Source organism: Myotis nattereri, assembly GCF_964212035.1.
Source record: "Myotis nattereri genome assembly, chromosome: X".
Taxonomy (NCBI): Eukaryota; Metazoa; Chordata; class Mammalia; order Chiroptera; family Vespertilionidae; genus Myotis; species Myotis nattereri.
Window position 1 is genome coordinate 51,585,967 of NC_138078.1, and position 13,916 is coordinate 51,599,882.

The 13,916-nt window shown below is 42.0% G+C and overlaps 1 protein-coding gene and 1 pseudogene across 2 annotated transcripts in view; one reads left to right on the top strand and one right to left on the bottom strand.

Annotated features, from left to right (window-relative positions):
* TEX11 (testis expressed 11) overlaps positions 1–13,916 on the bottom strand; it is a gene marked incomplete at both ends in the record, with an annotated part of 435,711 nt that overhangs the window by 95,848 nt on the left and 325,947 nt on the right. Inside the window, one exon of the mRNA XM_081081640.1 lies at positions 5,680–5,804. Within this exon, the coding sequence (XP_080937766.1) occupies positions 5,680–5,804 (125 nt within the window). The remainder of the gene's footprint in view (positions 1–5,679; positions 5,805–13,916) is intronic.
* Positions 10,705–13,396, top strand: LOC308510961 (GEL complex subunit OPTI-like; annotated as a pseudogene). The gene is made up of 2 exons: positions 10,705–11,042; positions 13,343–13,396. The product of its transcript is annotated as a GEL complex subunit OPTI-like (transcript).

The following is a 13,916-nucleotide window of genomic DNA, read 5'->3' on the forward strand; positions in this document are numbered from 1 at the left end:
TATTTCCTTCCCTTCACAGCAAACTCCTCTAAAGAGTTGTCTATACTTATTGCATCCAATTCCTTTCCTTCAATTCTCTCAAGCCTACTCCAATCAGGCTTTTGCCCTACCACTTTATCAAAATTGTTCTTTTCCAGCTCACCAGTGACCTCCATATTGTACACTCCAATGGTCAATTTTCAAGCCTCGTTGTATTTGACCTATCAGCAGTTTTAACATAGTTGATCACTCTTTCCTCTTTGAAACACATTTGGCTTCCAGGACACTACACGTTATCCTTGTTTTCTCTTTTGCTAGTTCCTCTTTTCTCCCCAAAACCATTAATGTTTGAGAACTCCAGACTCAAACATATATATCATTTATATATTAATGACTCTCATTAAACTTTTACTCCAGCCCAGACCTCTTTCCAAAACTCTAGTCATATATCCAACTGGCTATTAATATCTCTATTTGGATGGTCTAATAGACATCTCAAATGAATCATGTCCAAAACTGAACTCCTGATTTCCCCCCAAACCTGCTCTATTTGCAGCCTTTCCTAGTTTAGTTGATGGCAACTCCATTTGATGATCCAGTCCCTTTTTCTTATAGCCTTCATCTAATCTATCACCAAATACTGTTGGGTTTACATTAAAAATAAATCTAGAATCCAACCATTTATCATTTATTTCCATTGTTATCTTCCTTATGTGAGTCACTATCATCATTTTCCCGGATTACTGTAATATAAAAACTTCCTAACAGGTCTCCTTGGTCCTCTTATGGTCTAGTCTCAATACAAGTCAGAGCATTTCATTAAATGAGAGTCAAATCATGTCACTGCTGTTAACAAATGGTTCCCCATTTCATTCAGAGTAAAAGTCAAAGTCCTTTCACTGGCGTATAAGGATCTACATAGTCCAGATTCTCCATTACCTTTCTGACTTCAACTCTTACTAATCCCATTTCACTCTAACCTTACTGCCTTCCTTGCTGTTCCTGGTACCTACCTTAGGGTATTTGTGTTGGCTTTTACCTCTGCCTAGAATACTCTTTGCCTTCACTGCCCATCCTGTATATTTATAAGGCTAAGTCACCAATTTCAAGTCTTTGCACAAATGTCATCTTCTCAATGTGACCTATCTGCATTACCCTATTCAAAATAAATCAATCCAGCCCAATCACACTCCTGATCTTTTTTATTCTGTTCTAGTTTTCCATATTATCTATTAAGTTCTAATGTGTTATACAAATTTGCTTATTTATTACTTATTGTTTATTATCCTCTCTCCTCCTGCCTAAATATAAACTCCAAGAAGGCATATCACTGTTTCATTTACTTAGTTATCCCAAGAGACTAGAACAGTACCTGGCACGTAGTAGGTACTCAATAAATATTTGCTGAATGAGTGATAAAGGGTGTCCCAAAATTCACGCAAGAAGTAATTTTGATAAAAAAAAAAACCCCACAGGTATATAATTAAAAATTGTAAATTTTTATTGATTCATAAAGTATACAGTATAGGGTTATGTATGGAATAGCATATCGGGTAAATGGCCTCCACGGCACAAAAAACTGGATTATCACGTCGCGATAGCGAGCACCATTAACTGTTATGCCCGAGCAGCTGCATTTCGGTCATGGAAAATTTCAACAAAAGATTGCGTATATGCCAGCAAAGCCGTGGAGGCCATTTACCTGATATGCTATTCCATACATAACCCTACACTGTATCTTTATGAATCAATAAAAAATTTACAATTTTTAATTATAAACCTGTGTTTTCTCTCAAAATTACTTCTTGCATGAATTTTGGGACACCCTTTATATTCACTAGCACTTCAAATGACATTTATAAAGCAACTGTAGTAAGTGAAAACTGGATTCTACACATGTTCTTTTGTAACTATATATTCAATTTTGGGGGTTTGGTCACGCATCCTCTAATTCAAACTACTTTCAGTTTGTTTTTCTCTGATTTTTTTCTCCTCATTAAAACCATTTTCTTTTTCTGAAGTACAGGTTCATAATTCTTCTGCTTTCCATATCAAATGTAAATTTATAAACCTTCCTTTAAAAAGATATTTGCCTTTGGCTTCCCCACTACCAAATTTTTCTCACTTCCTCCTCCTCACCATCTTACACAAATATATCCTATATCTGTATCTGCCAAATATTTTTCCTCTTCCAAGAGTTCTATTACCCTATTTATTAATATCAAGACACATATCACTCAAACTGTATTTAGTAACTACTTTGGGCAAGATATTGGGTTAGGTGCTAAAAATATGGTCCTCAAGGATCTCACAAGTTAATTTGGATAGAGAAGTATGCATTAGCAATACAAGGCAAAAATCTATACTAATATGCAAATTGGCCGGGATGCCCTCACACAATGACCAAACAGGCTGTGTGGGGCAACCAGGCCAGCAGGGTGGGGGGGGGGGGGGCAGTGAGGGGCAACCAAACAGCTGCATGGGAAAACCAGGCCAGCAGGTGGGGCAGTGAAGGGCAACCAAAGGACTGAACAGCAGGATGCTTGGGGCAACCAGGCTGGCGGGGGGGGGGGGGCAGTGACGAGTGACCAGGCTGGCAGAGGGGGCCAGTGAGGGGTGACCAGGCCAGCAGGGGGGGCAGTTAGGGGCAACCAGGCCAGCAGGGGTGGCAGTTGGGGGTGACCAGGCCGGCAGGGGGGCAGTTAGGGGCAATCAGGCAGAGGCCGTTAGGGGCAATCAGGCAGGCAGGTAGGTGAGCAGTTAGGAGCCAGCGGTCCTGGATTACGAGAGGGATGTCCGAACAGTCCCGGATTGGAGAGGGTGCAGGCTGAGCTGAGGGGATACCCCCCCATGCACGAATTTCAAGCACCAGGCCTCTAGTGTATAATAAAGACCAAATAGCTAGCATATATGTTACAAATCACTAAAATTCAGAATAGGAAGAGAACAGTGAAGACTGGAATTAATCTGGGAAGTCTCTACAGTGGAGGGAAACCTTAGGTTGGGCTTTGAAAAGGGTAGCATCTAAATAAGCAAGAATATTTTTTGAAGGATGGGATGGTATAAACAAGATACATAAAAAGGAATGTGATTGGCCTGTTTGAGAGACATTATGCTTGGTTGGAGTGATGATGGGCTTATATCTCCACTATTTTAGATCTCGTGACTTATGGTGGCTTATATTACTATTATGTATAGATGTAGATGTGAACAAAACCAACCCCATCTTTGTGTCCCAGATTTCATTTCAATTTTAAGTTTCATGCTGTGACCTTTGACCAACCTCATTGTCCTTAGCAAGCATATGAAAGCCTTCTAATTCATGATTATTTGTAATGCTTAAAAATAGCCATAAATATTTTTGTTGAAACATCCAGAATGGCATCAATTGAGATGACAAGCTGGTAATAGTATCAATTATAAACAATCATCTATCATAAGGCCATCAGGCCTTGTGCTACTGGCCCCTGATGCTACTGTGTTTTTTGTCCTATCAATCATTAGTACACAAGTTATGCTATAAAAAAGTATTGTAACAGGGGTCTTGTAGTGGAGAATAACCTGCAGAGAATTGCTGGGTTATCTGTTCCAATCCAACCAAATTTTCCCAGGGGTAAATTACCCTATAATAAATTCTGTTACATTCTATATACACTGAGTGGCCAGATTATTATGACCACCTGATGTTTGTAGGCAAATTAGCTATAATTTTGTGCTGAAGTTGCTAGAGGGCCAGACCATTATAAATAGGGAAGCAGGTTGTTTACCACAATAGGAGAAGTGATTTTTTCTGAAGATATGGGTCAACAACGCGATTTAACAGCTTTTGAACATGGGATATATATTATTATGAGTGGCCAGATTATTATGACGACCTGAAGTTTGTAGGCAAATTAGCCGTACACTGCATCATATGGGATATGGAAGCCAAAGGCCTGTTTGAACACCTTTGCTGTTTGCAGTTACCAAGATAAAACGTCTCCAATTCACACATAAACACAAGGATTGGACAGTTGAGCATTGGAAAAAAGTCATGTGGTCTGATGAATCATGTTTCCAGTTGCATCATGTAGATGGCAGAGTGAGAATTTGGCGGAAACAGCATGAAAGCATGCACCCCACATGCATGAGTATAAACCTTCAAGCTGGTGGGGGCAGTGTTATGATTTGGGGCATGTTTTCCTGGCATGATTTAGGCCCTTTAATTCATGTGGAACAACGCCTGAATAGCACAACATACCTAAGTATCGTTGCTGATCAAGTTCATCCCATCATGTTGATGGCGTATCCCAATGGAGATGGCTTCTTCCAACAAGACAATGCGCCATGCCACGGTACTCGTGTTGTTCAGGAGTGGTTTCAAGAACATGAGGGAGAGACTTTACCTTGCTTAGGTGGCCCCCACAATCACCAGATCTCAATCCAATTGAGCATTTGTGGGACGAAGTTAAAAGAGCCATCAGGCAGCTGGTTCCACAACCATCAAATCTCACAGAACTGGACAGTGCTATTCATCAGGCATGGTGTCAGATTACTCACATCACCTTTCAACATCTCGTGGAGTCAATGCCAAGAAGAATCACGGCAGTACTGAAGGCAAAAGGTGGCCCAACAAAGTACTGATAGGGTGGTCATAATAATCTGGCCACTCACGTTCAAATATATCCCACGTTCAAAGGCTGTTAAACCGTGTTATTTACCCATATCTTCAGAAAAAAATCACTTCTACTGTTGTAGTAAACAACCTGTTTCCCTATTTATAATGGTCTGGCCCTCTAGCAACTTCAGCAAGAAGTTATAGCTAATTTGCCTACAAAAGTCAGGTGGTAATAATAATCTGGCCACTCAGTGTAGTTGCTGGCTTCATTTTTTTGGTCTTAATATTCCTTCTCATTTGCCTCACCATCAGACGTATGATGATGACATAGGGGAGTATTATGAGATAAAGTAGAAGAGTTAGCTGCTGTGGCCACGTTGTATATATATATTAATAAGAACAGAAACACCATACTTGTAGATTAAGCTTCAAATCACATTTTCAGATACTTTCTCGGTCAATTTCCACAATTCTGTTGGTAGGTATTACCTTTACTTCACAAACAATGAAATTAAGAATCAAATAAGTTAAGTACTTAAGTTGTAGAGCCAGTAATCAAATCTAGTGTATCACCAAGTCTAAGAGTTCCACAGTTGCTACGATGCTTTTCCTAATCCTATGCATTATACTAAGACCAGATTTTGCAAGTAAAAAACAGGGGTGAAAATTTTTATTACTTCTAAAATAAAATTGTTTTGTGGGTAAGAAATTAAAGGATATACAGGGATTTAAACTGTTCTGTGTGCTTTTTTTCAAATTGATGAGAAAGACAAGTTTCTAAATAGATAACTACTGCATTTGTTTGCATGGCATAGCATTTTAAATCTGGTGTTTTTTTTAAAAAAATTAACATTTTATTATATTTGTTTTTTTCTGTAGTTTAAAGCACAAATCTGTTACCTCACCTTGTTTCATTTACTTCACATTAGAAAGAAATGAAGAGAAATAAAATGCTGTAACCAAGCTTGGTGAGAAAATATGAGGTAAAATAGTAAAGGAAGTAAGGGAAGGCCTCTCCTGTGCCTACCTAATGATGTTTCCATTAATTATCTCACAAAATGAAAAAGAGGCAAACATTTCATAAATGTATACATAAGAGTTACCTCTAGAGCAAACTGGGCAGCTAGACTGAAAATCTTGACAGGTGAACTTGTATCTGCAAGTGGGTCATTCCCTTCTAATGCTTCAGTTGTTAATAAATTTTCTAAAGTGGTAATTGCTTTCAGAGCTGAAAACAAGGAAACAATTCAAAACATGAGATACTCTTATCAAAGATAATAGCTATCAATGGTTAATTATATCACAGTGACTTTGGAACTCATTTTATGAGCACTAATATCTTTAAAATATTAGCTAATTTTCAGCCATCTAAATTGCTAAACTGTCAGAAAAATGCCTAGCTGAGCAATTCACTTCTGTGAATATATCCTATGCAAAAATAAACAAAAACATACAAAAATGTTCATCCAGCCCAGCTAGTGTGGCTCAACAGTTGAGTGTTGACCCAGGAACCAAGAGTTGCCGGTTCAATTCCCAGTCAGGACATATGCCTGGGCTGTGGGCTTGATCCCCAGTTGGGGCCATGAAGAAAGCAGCCAATCAATGACTTCCTCTCTCATCAATGTTTCTACCTCTCTATACCTCTCCTTTCCCCTATCTCTAAAAATCAATAAAAATATATTCAAAAGAAAAACAAATGTTCATCCAGCAATATTTACAAGAGTGAAATATGGAAGCAACCTAAATTCCATCAATAATGGATAGGCTAAATACATTTTGGTAAATCCATTAAATGAAATATAATACAGAATGAAGTAAAATAAATGAATGATAGTATTATATTCCATTTTGTCTTAAAGGTAGATTATAATAAGTTAAATATATGTAGTAAAGACCTTAAGTAACAACTAAAGTAACAGAAAAAGAGTTACAGCTAATAAGCCAAAATAAGATAAATATAATCATAAAATTCAATTAATCCCAAAGAAAGCAGAAAGACAAAATGGCATCAAAGAAGAAATGAGACATACCACAAGATTGAAACCTAACCATATCAACAATCATCCTATCTAATAAAACAGAAACATGGTAATTGTCGTACGACCGCTACCCTTCCCATTGGCTAATCAGCGAGATATGCAAATTAACTCACAGCCAAGATGGTGGTCGGCAGCCAGGCAGCTGGAAACTAACATGAGGCTTGCTTGCTTTAGTGACAGAGGAAGCCAAAGCTTCCCCGCCTGCCTTGCCAGCCTCTCAGCTGCACTCTAAGCAACTATGTTACAAAAATAGAAGCTAAACAAAACCCCGGGCTTCAGCCAGCAAGACCGCAACATTGTTTCAAATACAGAAGGGTAAACAAAGGCCAGAAACCTTCTTTCAGCAGTGGAAGTCTCATAGCTGGAGCCGAGCCTCAGAGCTAAAGCAGGCCCAGAATGAAAAAAAAGGAAAGAAGGACAGGTTGGGAGCTTCAGTCACCCGTCAGCCTGAAAACGGCCCTCAGCCCCTCACCCAGGCTGGCCAGGCACCCCAGTGGGGACCCCCACCCTGAAGGGTGTGTGACCAGCTGCAAACAGCCATCATCCCCTCACCCAGGCTGGCCAGGCACCCCAGTGGGGACCCCCACCCTGATCCAGGACACCCTTCAGGGCAAACCAGCCGGGCCCCACCCATGCACCAGGCTTCTATCCTATATAGTAAAAGGGTAATATGCCTCCCAGCACCGGGATCAGCGATGCAGCAAGGCCTCCTGGCACTGGGATCAGCATGACAGGGGGCAGCGACCAAACCCCCCGATCGGCCCTGCTCTGTGTGTGACAAGGTGCGGTGCCCCAATCCCCCCCGCCCCCCATGGGCCCTGCTCTGTGTGTGACAGGGTAGAGCCATAACCTCCCCATTGGCCCTTCCCTGAGTGTGACAGTGGCGGCGCCCCAACCCCCTGATCCGCCCTGCTCTGTGTGTGACAGGGGGTGGTGCCCCAACTCCCCTATTGGCTCTACTCTGTGAGTGACAGGGGGGAGCTCCTCAACCCCCTGATCAGCCCTGCTCTGTGCGTGACAAGGGGTGGTGCCTCTACTCCCCAATTGGCCCTGCTCTGAGCCCGACCAGGGGCTGCACCTAGGGATTGGGCCTGCCCTCTGCCAGCCAGGAGCGGGCCTAAGCCAGCAGGGCGTTATCTCCTGAGGGGTCCCAGACTGCGAGAGGGCACAGGTCGGGCTGAGGACCCCCCTACCCCCCGAGTGCACAAATTTTTGTGCACTGGGCCTCTAGTGTTAAATATAATGGACTAGATGACCCAATTAAGAGGCAGAGATAAATAGGATTACAGAAAGCAACTTTCAACTTTATGCTACCTAGAAGAAATACACTTTAAATATGAAGACAACCAGTAGCCTGGTGCACGAAATTTGTGCACATTAAAAGGTAATTAATTGCCCTAACTGGTTTGGCTCAGTGAATAGAGCATCGCATGCAGACTCAAGGGTCCCAGGTTCGATTCCGGTCAAGGGCATGTACCTTGGTTGCAGGCACATCCCCAGTGGGGAGTGTGCAGGAGGCAGCTGATCGATGTTTCTCTCTCATCGATGTTTCTAACTCTCTATCCATCTCCCTTCCTCTCTGTAAAAAAATCAATAAAATATATTTTTTTAAAAAAGGGAATTAATTAGCGGAGATATTTTAATATTGCTATTTGCCCTTTCTCTATAATAGAAGTGTGAGAGATGAAAGGAAATTAGTAAAATGTATATGAAAATAATATATAAGTTTATTAATAAATAAGCAGTAACAAAAGGATATAACAACAGAGGCATGATATAAAAACAACAAAAACACGATATGAAAACAACAAAAACATGATATGAAAACAAAAAAAACATGATATAAAAACAACAGTGATGCAAACAATGACTGAAAAAGTGATTAAACTTATTCTAATATCTCCCTGTACACCACATTAAGAGTGAAAACACTTTCAGAGTGCTTGACTAATTTCCCTTTTGATGAAGTACTTAGAACTTTAACTGTAACATCATATGCTCTTCAAACTCGAGAGAAAGCAACATATAACTGACCATGTGCAAAAACGGGTTCAAGTAGGACTATGCCTACTCTGTCTAGAGTTTGTCCTTGTGATTTATTAATAGTCATCACAAATGCTGGCATCATGGGAAACCGTTGTCAAATCAATTTAAATGGGAGGCCAGTGTCATATGGGGACAAATTAATTCTTGGAATCAGAACAACCTCTCCCTCTGCAGATCCTTTAATACTTCAGCTTCGATAATGTTAGGTCACAATCTTTTGATAATAAATCTGGTACCATTACAAAGACCCCATTTACTATTGAGATTTCTCAATAGCATGATGATTACACCCACTTTCAATTTTAATTTATGACACAGCATTCCCAAAGGAGTAATACTATTAAGAAATTCAATGGGAAAATTTTCCTTTTCAGCATCATCTGTGGAATAAATGGAATCATTACTCAAATATGTGTGAAAATCTCCATCGAGTATATCCAAATTTTCTTCATTTAATTTTTGAACATGCTCATTTTTTGGACAAAGAATTACACATTTAGATATATTTTTAATATTATCTAAGCAGTGGTTCTCAACCTTGGCTGCACATTAGAATCACCTGGGAATCTATTTAAAATCCTGATTCCTGGGCCTCATCCTTCAGAAATTGTTTCTCTGTTATGGGGTGGAGCCACAACATTAGTAACAAAGAAACAGAATCAAAACTTTATTGTGGGGAGCCGTTACAGTGTTTTGGACAGGTTCAAGCCTTGGATTGATGAGCGGGCACAGTCCTCTCATTGCCACGTGCAAGTCCCAGCTTGGAGGGCAGGGCCCTCCCAGCACAATTATAGCCAACAACTATAGTTGTAAGCTTGAACCTATGGTCCAAACACGTGGCCCCATGTGCCTGAGTGATGTAGGCTTGATAGAATTCAGGTGCATGTAGTTGAGTAGGATTGAAACCCAGGAGAATGTTGTAAACATCTTGGTCACGCCCTTACTTTGCCTTGTAGCATCTGCTATAAAATAAAGGCATGGCTGTGGGCATGGTCGCTGTCTCTCAGAGAAGCAGTGTTCCACAGAGACCCAGCTGTCATTCTCCTGTCTGTCTTTTCTAAGCCTTTCAGCTGCCCCCACTCAGGTTCACCCTTGGCTGTGCCGGCGCAGCAAACTTTATAATGATAATGCCTGCACGCTCCCAGGGCAGGATGCCTGCACGCTCCCAGGGCAGGTTCCTGCCTCAAACCCCATCCTTACAGGAAACAGCTCCGGGAAACAGCTCGAGGGAGGGCACAGCTGAGGCCAAGACAACCCCCCTGCAGTACTGACTTCCTTCCACTTGGTTGCGGTGGTTCTGGTCATGATGAACACCACCCAGGGTTTTTATATAAGTAGAAATTAGTTAAAAGAAAAAGAATAGGATAATCAAAAGAAAGCTGGAGGGTTATATTAATATCAGATAAAATAGATTTCAGAGCAAAGAATATTATCAGTGATAGAAGGATATTTCATGATGATAAACAAATAAATTCATTATGACATAAGAATTCTAAATATTTATGTACCCAATAACAAAATTTCAAAATACAAGAAGCAAAAAACAATCAAATTGCAAAGAGAAAATAATAAACCCATAATTATAGTCAAATATTTCAAAATTCTCCTTCAATAATTAATAGAACAAATAGAAAATCAGAAAAAACACAGTACATTCAACACTATTAATCAACTTGACCTGACTGACATCTATAGAACACAGAACCCCACACCAGCAAAATATATATTCTTCTCAAGTGCACATGAAATATTTACTGAGAAGGACAATATTTTGGGCCATATGACAAACCTCAATATTGTTAAGAGGATTCAAGTCATACAAAGTTATACTTTTTGACTACAATGAAAAGAAATTAAAAATAAAAGGAGAGCGAGCTGAGCCAACTGCTTGGCCAAGTGTGGGCAGCTGTGGCGTGCCCCTGAGCCAGACTGCAGAGCTTCCACTCCTGCCCAGAACGCTGTGACCTGTGACCCCAGACCCTGACTCCTTTTGGCTTGGCCAGCATGCCCCAGGCCCAGTGGGGGGAGGGGGGAAGAGATAGAATGAGTGGCAGGAGGTGGAAGGAGGAGCTGCCTCAGCCTCAGCTGGACAACAGGGCCCTCAAAGTCTCTTTGTGGAGCAAGGTGCTGCAAAGTGACGCAGCCTGGGAGAACAAGGATGAATTTTTAGATGTGATCTACTGGTTCCGACAGATTATTGCTGTGGTTCTAGGTGTCATTTGGGGAGTTTTACCATTGCAAAATTTCTTGGGAATAGAAGGTTCTGCCTGATCATTGCAGGAGTCCTGTACCTCTACTTCAGCAACTACCTACTGATAGAATATGGTGGCACATGGGAGCTCATGAAAGAAGGATTTATGACATCTTTTGCCTTGTTCACGGTATGTGTACCTAATAGTTTTATAGCAAGTAGTATCATTTCATGAATCATTCAAGGGGAGCCTACTGATTGAGTTACACTGTGATTGGGGTACTATTTTTTAAAAAGCTCATGAGGCTGGAGGGCATGCCCACTCTTGAGTCATGCTGTCCCAAAAGAAGTGGTGTGAAATATTGTACAGTCTTGGTGTGTAAATCCAGGGCTCATCATAAGCTTTACATCTGATTCTCAACTCTGCTGCATATTAGAAACAACTGGGAAACTTTTAAAAGTATAGTCATAGCATTATTCATAATTACAGGCCCAGTGCACAAAATTCATGCACGAGTATGGTCTCTAGGCCTGGCCAGTGATCAGGGCGGATCAGAGCCTTCCAGCTGCTGGCTGGGGCCTTCCGTTGTTCCGCGCCACTGCCTGGTGGTCAAAGCACGTCATAGCGAGTGATCGAACTCCCGGTACAACTCCCAGGGGGGCACTTTGCATATTAGCCTTTTATATATATAGACTAGAGGCCCGGTGCACAAAAATTTGTGCACTTGGGGGGGGGGAGGGGGAGGTCCCTCAGACTGGCCTGTGCCCTCTCGCAGTCTGGGACCCCTCGGGAGATAACAACCTGCTGGCTTAGGCCTGCTCCTGGGTGGCAGAGGGCAGGCCTAATCCCTAGGTGCAGCCCCTGGTCGGGCTCAGAGCAGGGCCAATTGGGGAGTTGGGGCACTGCCCCCTGTCATGCACAGAGCAGGGCGGATTGGGAGGTTGCGATGCCACCCTCAGTCATGCTCAGGGTAGGGCCGATTGGGGGGTTGGGGCACCGCCCCCTGTCACACTCAAGGCAGGGTCGATGGGGAGGTTGGAGCGCCACCCCCTGTCACACATAGAGCAGGGCCAATCAGGGGGTTGGGGAGCTCCCCCCTGTCACGCACAGAGCAGGGTCAATCAGGGGGTTGGGGAGCTCCCCCCTGTCACGCACAGAGTAGGGTCAATCAGGGGGTTGGGGAGCTCCCCCCTGTCATGCACAGAGCAGGGCCCATCAGGGGGTTGAGGAGCTCCCCCCTGTCACTCACAGAGTAGGGCTGATAGGGGAGTTGGGGCACCGCACCCTGTCACACACAGAGCCGCAGGGCGATCAGGGTGTTGGGGAGTTCCCCCCTATCAGGCACAGAGCAGGGCTGATCAGGGGGTTGGGTGCCTTCCCCTGTCAGGAACAGAGCAGGGTCAATAGGGAAGTTGTGGCCCCGCCCCCTGTCACACACAGAGCTGCAGGGTGATCAGGGGGTTTGGGCGCTGCCCCCTATCACACTGATCCCGGTGCCGGGAGGCCTCATGGCTCCGCTGATCCTGGTGCTGGGAGGCATATTACCCTTTTACTATATAGGATAGAGGCCTGGTGCACGGGTGGGGGATGGCTGGTTTGCCCTGAAGGGTGTCCTGGATCAGGGTGGGGGTCCCCACTGGGGTGCCTGGCCAGCCTGGATGAGGGGATGATGGCTGTTTGTAGCTGGTCACACACCCTTCAGGGTGGGGGTCCCCACTGGGGTGCCTGGCCAGTCTGGGTGAGGGGCTGAGGGCTGTTTTCAGTCTGGAACTGAAGCTCCCAACTGCTTCTTTTTTTCTTTTTCTTTTTTTTATTCTGGGCCAGCTTTTGCCTGGTTCCAGCTCTGAGGCTTCAGCTACTGAAAGCAGGTATCTGGTTTGTTTACGTTCTATACTCGAAACTCTGTATCAACTCCAGCTCTGAGATCCCAGCCGGCTGAAAGCTGGTTTCTGGCATTTTGTTTAGCTTCTATATTTGTTACAATGTTTCTTAAACTGCAAGCTCAGAGGCCGGCAAGGCAGGCGGGGAATGTTGCAGTCCTCTGTCACTGAAGCAAACAAGCCTCATGTTAGCTTCAAGCTGCCTGGCTGCCGGTCGCCATCTTGGCTGGCAGTTAATTTGCATATCTCGCTGATTAGCCAATGGGAAGGGTAGCAGTCGTATGCCAATTACCATGTTTCTCTTTTATTAGATAGGATTATATATATAGATAGCTAAAATGTACAAAGTCATAACCTGATAGATAAAATGTATATTCATACAGAATATTATTTAACCATAAAAAGGAATGAAGTACTGATACATGCTACAACATGATGAACCTTGAAAACATGCTAAGTGAAAGAATCAAGACAAAAGATGTCATGTATGAATCTATATATGTGAAAATTCAAACAGACAAAAAGTTAGATTAGTGATTACCAGTGGCTATGGGAAGGGGAAATGGTGGGGGGGAGATAACTGATAATGGGAACTTATTTTCTTTTAAGGATGATGAAATGTTCCAGAATCAGTTATATGGTGATGTTTACACACCTCTGTGAATATACTAAAATCTTCTGAATTGTGTGTGTGTTTTTTTTAATGGATTCAGTAAGAAAATTTAAAAAACACCAGAAAAAAATCCTCTGAATTATATACTTTATGGGATATAAATTATATCTCAAAGTTAAAAAAATTAATAAAAGAAAGTTATCTAGAAATCAGCAAATATTTGGAAAATAAGTAGAACATTTCTAAATAATCCAAAGGAATCAAAACTCATATTAGAAAGTATTTTGAACTGAATTAAAATGAAAACACACCATATCAAAATTTATGAATCATCACTAAAAAGCATTACTTAGAAGATGATTTATAGCATTAACTATTTATATTGGATAAGAAGAAAGGTCTTAAATCAATGACCTTAGCTTTCACCCTTGGAAACTGGAAATAGAAAATCAAATGAAACTCAAAATAAGCAGAATAATAGAAATTACAAAAATCAGAACATAAATGAAATAGAAAACAGAAAAAAATAGAGAAAAATTAATAACACCAAAAACTGGTTTATGAGCTCAA